This window comes from Rhea americana, unplaced genomic scaffold (genome assembly GCF_003343005.1).
Source record: "Rhea americana isolate MKP2758 unplaced genomic scaffold, rheAme1 scaffold_37, whole genome shotgun sequence".
Classification (NCBI taxonomy): Eukaryota; Metazoa; Chordata; class Aves; order Rheiformes; family Rheidae; genus Rhea; species Rhea americana.
This window is the reverse complement of record NW_028186501.1, coordinates 3,772,405-3,778,342: the sequence shown is the minus strand read 5'-3', so window position 1 is coordinate 3,778,342 and position 5,938 is coordinate 3,772,405. Positions and strand designations below refer to the sequence as shown.

General features: G+C 55.8%; 1 protein-coding gene across 2 annotated transcripts in view; it reads left to right on the top strand.

The window, feature by feature from the left end:
- PITX1 (paired like homeodomain 1) overlaps nucleotides 1–3,980 on the top strand; it is a 16,967-nt gene extending 12,987 nt beyond the window's left edge. For both annotated transcript variants that reach the window (XM_085312813.1, XM_085312811.1), the window contains 2 exons: nucleotides 594–799; nucleotides 3,261–3,980. In XM_085312813.1, the coding sequence (XP_085168939.1) occupies nucleotides 594–799; nucleotides 3,261–3,800 (746 nt within the window). In that variant the 3' untranslated portion in view covers nucleotides 3,801–3,980. The remainder of the gene's footprint in view (nucleotides 1–593; nucleotides 800–3,260) is intronic.
- Nucleotides 3,981–5,938: the final 1,958 nt, after the last annotated feature.

Sequence of the window (5,938 nt, the reverse complement as noted above, 5' to 3'; positions counted from 1 at the left end):
AAGATTTCACTCAGCTTTGGGTTAAAATAAACACTAAAATCCTAAAAGCAAAGCAAAGCAAATAATAATAATAATAATAATAAAACTGGAGGGATAGGGAGGTAGAGAGAGAGGGTGCCTTTTGCAGTTAGTGACTGCTGGGTTTTATACCCCTGCGCTTCCAAAGTTTCCTGTCGCGGCCGAGCACAACAAAGACAATGGAGCAAAGATCGCGCCGTAGGTTTAAAGGAGGGAAAAAAAAAAGAGAGAGAGAGAGAGAGAGAGAGAGAGAGAGAGGGAGGGAGAGAGAAAAGGAGCTGGGGAGGGAAGACAGGCCAATGCTTAGGGGATCCGCTCCCTCCGTGGCTACCCTCGTCCCTCTTCGGCCCCGGCGTCCCGCAGCCTCCCCGGCGGGCTGGGCCCGAGCAGCGCACCGCGCTCCTGCCACAGCTGCTGCGGGGCCCCGCGTGGGCCCCTCCCCGCGTGTCTCTCTGGCGGGGCGGGCAGGGGGCTGCGTGCCTGCCTTTGTGTGTCTGTATTTCTGTTTGAAAACAAAACAAAACAAAACAAAGTCAAACAAAACAAAACAAAAACCAACTGACACCCTACCGCAGAAAAGGAGCGAAGCGGCGAGCAGAAAAACGAGGACGGGGCCGCCGACGACCCGGCGAAGAAGAAGAAGCAGCGGCGGCAGCGGACCCACTTCACCAGCCAGCAGCTGCAGGAGCTGGAGGCCACTTTCCAGAGGAACCGCTACCCGGACATGAGCATGCGGGAGGAGATCGCCGTGTGGACAAACCTCACCGAGCCCCGAGTCCGGGTAAGGGGGCGCGGGACACCCCGCTTCGCGGCCCCGGGGTGCTGCGAGGATGCGGCGCGGGGGCAGCTCCCGGCGCGGGGTAGAAGCGCTGGGTTGGGGGGAGGTCGCCCCTCTCGGGAGCGCGGGGGGCTGCGAGCGGCGCCGGGGTTTATTTTAATTGCAAAACTTCGGGTCCCGGCCGCGGGGCTGCCGCCGGGAGTCGGGCGCGGGGAGGCCGCGCTGCGGCGAGGCCGGCCGCGCCAGTGCCTCCGCCGCATTAAAACAGTAGTAGTAGTAGTAGTACTAGTAGTAGTAGTAGTAGTAGTAGTAACAATAATAATAATAATGATTCAATAAAGTGCTGCTTCACGCGCTGTTAGCCTCATCATCGCGGCTCAGCCCCGCGCTCCCTGCGCGGCCTCGGTCCACCGGCCAGGCGGATCCCCCGCGGCCGCGCATCCTGCGCGCCCCGCGGCCCGGTTTTCTGCGGACAGGCTGCAGGCGAAGGGCCGGGCGGCGCCCGCGCTGCAGGGTCAGGGAGCGCGGCAGAGGCACCCTTGCGCGGCGACGGTGCCTGCCGGGGCCGTGTCTCGGGGCCGGTGCCACCGCGGAGTGCCCGGGGGCTCGAAGAGGGAGATTTTACGCGTGCSGTGTGATCAGAGCCGCTCGGGCTGGATCGATCCTTAGCCTTTCCACCCGCCGTGCCTCGCTTCCCCGCCTCCCCTGCGCCCTCGTCCCGCGGGGGCTCCGCGGGAGCGGGGCCCGGCTGGCGGCCGCGGCGGGTCTCCAGCGCCCGCACGGGAACTACCGGGGAAAAATAGAGGTGCGCGGAGCTCCGGCTGCCGAGCACTGCGACGGGCGGCCCGGCAGCTGGGAAAAGCTACTTTCGTCTTGGCAATTAAACGGCGAGTGACCAAAGCAGATGGCAGAGATTGTGCTTTGAATCTCTCCGGAGTAAACAGCCGCTGCATCTGAAAGCATCGTCTTAATTGCATTTAAAACAAAACAAAACCAGGGAGAGGACTGAACCGCATTAATATTGCTGGAATACTTCAGGAAGCAAATAAAACTAATATACGAGTTGCCATTACCATTATTTCGTTCTCCCTCTGTATGGAGATGTTTTGKTTTGATGTTCTGAGATTGCAGCTTGCAAATCTAACCTTGATTTGCTTTGAGGGCCTTACTTTAAAATGTCTAGGAGCCATAATTAAAACTATTACCCTCATTTTCAGGAAATTCCTGTCTGGAAGCACCTTCCGAGGAGTGAATTACAGGTTTTGAACATGTTGGCTTTCGTTTCCTCCTCATATTTATATGGGACTTTCTCCCCCCTTATTATTATTATTTTTCCAATAGGCCCCGCCATTCTTTCCCTCGAAGTTTCCAGCCCTACCGTGGGRGTTCACTAACAGTTGCGCCATTCCCGCGCCGGGAGGCGAGGCCCGAGGAGGGGCCCGCGGGCCGGCTCCGGCGGGCGCGGCGGGCGCGGGGTGCGCACCGCGGGGCCGGGGCCGCGGAGGGATGCGGCGGCAGGCGCTGGCGGGCCGCGCTGCGCCGCCGGGCACGGCGATGCTCTTTTTAAACCTGGAAAGAGAATTTGGGGCTGCCCGGTGCGGGCGGCCCTTCCCGTCCCGGCTCACGGCTTCCATCACAGGAGACTCAAACACTTTCCTAGGGCTAAAAAAAGAGAGAGAGAGAGAGAAAGAGAGAGAGAGAGAGAGAGAGAGAGCCTGGATCAGGATTTTGCATCAAACACCGGGAGCGGCCCCCGCTTCTCTGTTCCCTAGTCAGGGCTGTAAATTCTCATTAGATATAAAGGTAGAGGCTGCATCCATCCAAAGGCGATGCAGGGACTGATTTTTTTTTTTAACCTAAACATACTAATCCAATCCCCCTTTTTATGATCTGTAACAAGGGACTTTTATTACACGGCATTAGCGTGGGGAAACACGGCGGAGCCGGGGCGAGGCGGCCCCTAATCAGCGCGGGCCGCGGCTTCGCCCCTCTGCTGCACTCGGCGGAGGGGAGCGGAGGGGGCAGCTCTGCCCCGCGCCGCGCCGCGCTGCGCACACGCGGGCGCATCCCCGCGCACCGCTCGCCGGCTCGGCGCTCCCGGCCGCGCGGAGAGATGCGCGCAGAGTCCCCCCGCGGGGCCGAGGACTCACCTCTGCCGGGGCAGGGGGCCGTGGGAGAGGCCGCGCAGTGCCGCTGCCCGGCGCCGCATCCTCGCCCCGGGCTGCGCGCCGCCGTGCGCGCCCCGCTGCGCCCCCGCGTGCGCAGTGCCCGCTGCGTGCTCCCGGACGCGCTACTGCCCGGTGCGCTCCGGTGCGCGGTGCTCCGCGGTGTCCTCGGCGCGGCCGTGCGCCCCTGCGATGCTGTCCAGCGTGCGCGGCCGTGCGCGCTGCCGTGCGCGGCCGCGGGGAGGGGAGGGAGCGGCGGCGGCCCGCACTCACCGCGCCGTGTCCGTGCCCCCCCGCAGGTCTGGTTCAAAAACCGGCGAGCCAAGTGGCGGAAGCGGGAGCGGAACCAGCAGATGGACCTGTGCAAGAACGGCTACGTGCCGCAGTTCAGCGGGCTCATGCAGCCCTACGACGACGTCTACGCCGGCTACCCCTACAACAACTGGGCCACCAAGAGCCTCACGCCGGCGCCGCTCTCCACCAAGAGCTTCACCTTCTTCAACTCCATGAGCCCCCTGTCCTCGCAGTCCATGTTCTCGGCGCCCAGCAGCATCTCCTCCATGAACATGCCCTCCGGCATGGGCCACTCCGCCGTGCCGGCCATGGCCAACTCCGGCCTCAACAACATCAACAACCTCGGCGGCTCCTCGCTCAACTCGGCCATGTCGTCGCCGGCGTGTCCCTACGGGCCGCCGGGCTCGCCCTACAGCGTCTACCGGGACACTTGCAACTCCAGTTTAGCCAGCCTCAGACTGAAATCAAAGCAGCACTCCAGTTTCGGCTACAGCAGTTTGCAAAGCCCCGGCTCCAGTCTAAACGCCTGCCAGTACAACAGCTGACGGACTCGCGGCGAGCCGCCCCCGAGAGCCGCGCCGGCGAAGCGAAGCAGAAACAAAGCGACGTTTAACGGAAACACACTCACACACACACGCACGCACATACACACACACGAAAAACAGAGATGATAATTAAAAGCAAAACCCGAGCAAGCGAGAGAGGAAAAAAAAAAAAACTAAAAACCCCCAAAGTTCCGCGGATTTCGATTGCCTAGAAAAAAATAATAATGCAAATCAACGACACAACCAACAGAACAGCTTTCTTTTTTCCTTTTTTTTTAAGAAAACATCGAAAAAATCGTAAACGGACCAGAAATCTTTTGCAAGAGACACCGAAATCTGGTATATGGATGAGTTGCAATTTTTCTCTGGATTATGCGGGTTGTATGTGTTTACTTGAACTTGCACAGGAGCTTTTAACGCGTCCACTTTCCCGCGGGGAGAGTGGCGAGGGAGGGAGACGCCTCGGTGGTGAGAGCTGGTGGGACGGTCCTTGGCCGCTTGTCGCACGGGAAGAGTTTGGTTAATGTTTACCACTGAGAAACAGAAACACACTCAAAAAAAGGGGAGAAAAAATATAATTCGCAGAGTAGATTCTGCGGGAAAAAAACGGTTAAAATATTAGGTATGAAACTATTAAAAATAATAATGACAAGGGTCAACCACTTATATAAGGTTATATTTATATCTGCCGTTACATTGTGCCGGATCATTGTCCTTGGCCGTTGAATAAACTGTTTTTAAAATGCATGATTCTTGATGTTTTTTCTTTAGTTGGAAGCTATAATCCAGTCATTCCTGATACTAAGCAGCTCAAGGTTCCTACCTCTTCATCCTTTCCAAAAGACTGCAGTATCCCCGGTTGTGAGACTAGCACAAATATCCTCCAGCGATGCAAAAACTGTTCAGCATTTTCCCCACCCGAAGTCTTATCCTGATAATGAAATTATCATTCATCTTTATTTAAATGCAGGGGAGGGGGTTCCTAAAAGAAAAAAAAAAAGAACTTTTAGAGTCTAGAAAAGAGACCTAAAATGGTCTGCTATGAAGTGAATCCTGATACTGCATCTCTGCTAGAGAAACAGCGAGCCTCGGCGTCCGGAAAGGTTGCTTAGCAAAGCTGAAAGCGTTCCTTGGTTTTCTAGCTGTGAAGGAAAAACAAGGAACCAAAAAACGATCTTAAGGTGTTATTATCTTAAGGTGTTATTATGTAAATGTAGATACTTTAACAAGTGCTTGTTGGCAAAAAAAATGGAAATGATAAATATGATCTTTATTAATACGCATACAAAACGCATATGAAGTTTAATTGCAGGCATATTTGTTGCTTATTTTTGTCGATACTTATTACCTGTAGATGACAAAGAAACACGATATAAAATGCACACGGTACTTCTTTCCCAGTGTATTTCACACCTGTGGTAAACGTTACGCTGGATGTTTCAATTATGCTGTTGTGGATAAGGATGCAGTATATATTGTTTTATAAGTTATGTTTTGTGATTTTTTTTTCAAAATTAAGAGCATGGGAATAAAAAAAAGACAAAACGAAATCAAGAAATGCCTTTAATGTTCTTTTCTGGCTGCGGTTAAGAGATCGACTATATAAGAAGAAAATCGGCTTTCTGCTCCCCGCCCCGCGGAGCCCTCCGCTGCCCCCCGGGACTTGCGCGGCGCCCCGCGGCCGGCAGCGCCCGGGCGGCAGCCGCGGGCGAAGTCGCCTTGAGCGGGGGCGCAGCGCGGCCGGGCGCATCCTTCGCGTTTCGTGGCCGACTTTTCCCGCGGCGCGGGCAGGGTCTCGGCACTGCAGGGATGAGGACGCAGCCCTCCTCGCCGCCTGGATTTTTGCTCCGGCTGGATAATATCACCGCTAACCGAGGGGTGGGTTGTGGGGTTTTTTTGTTTTGTTTTTGTTTTTTTTCCCCACTCCCCTAAAAGAATTAATCCGCGCACCTAAAAGCTTCCTCCGTGTGTTACGGCCCTGGGACCGCTCATTCCCGTTGCACCGTTTTTCCATCCTGGCCTTTCGGTGCATTTTTTYCCCCTTTCTCCTCTGCATAACCCGCTCGGGCCCGACGCGATATTCTCAATTTAACGATTGTTCGATTTTTTTTTTCGTTTCCAAACCGTTGCAGGAACCA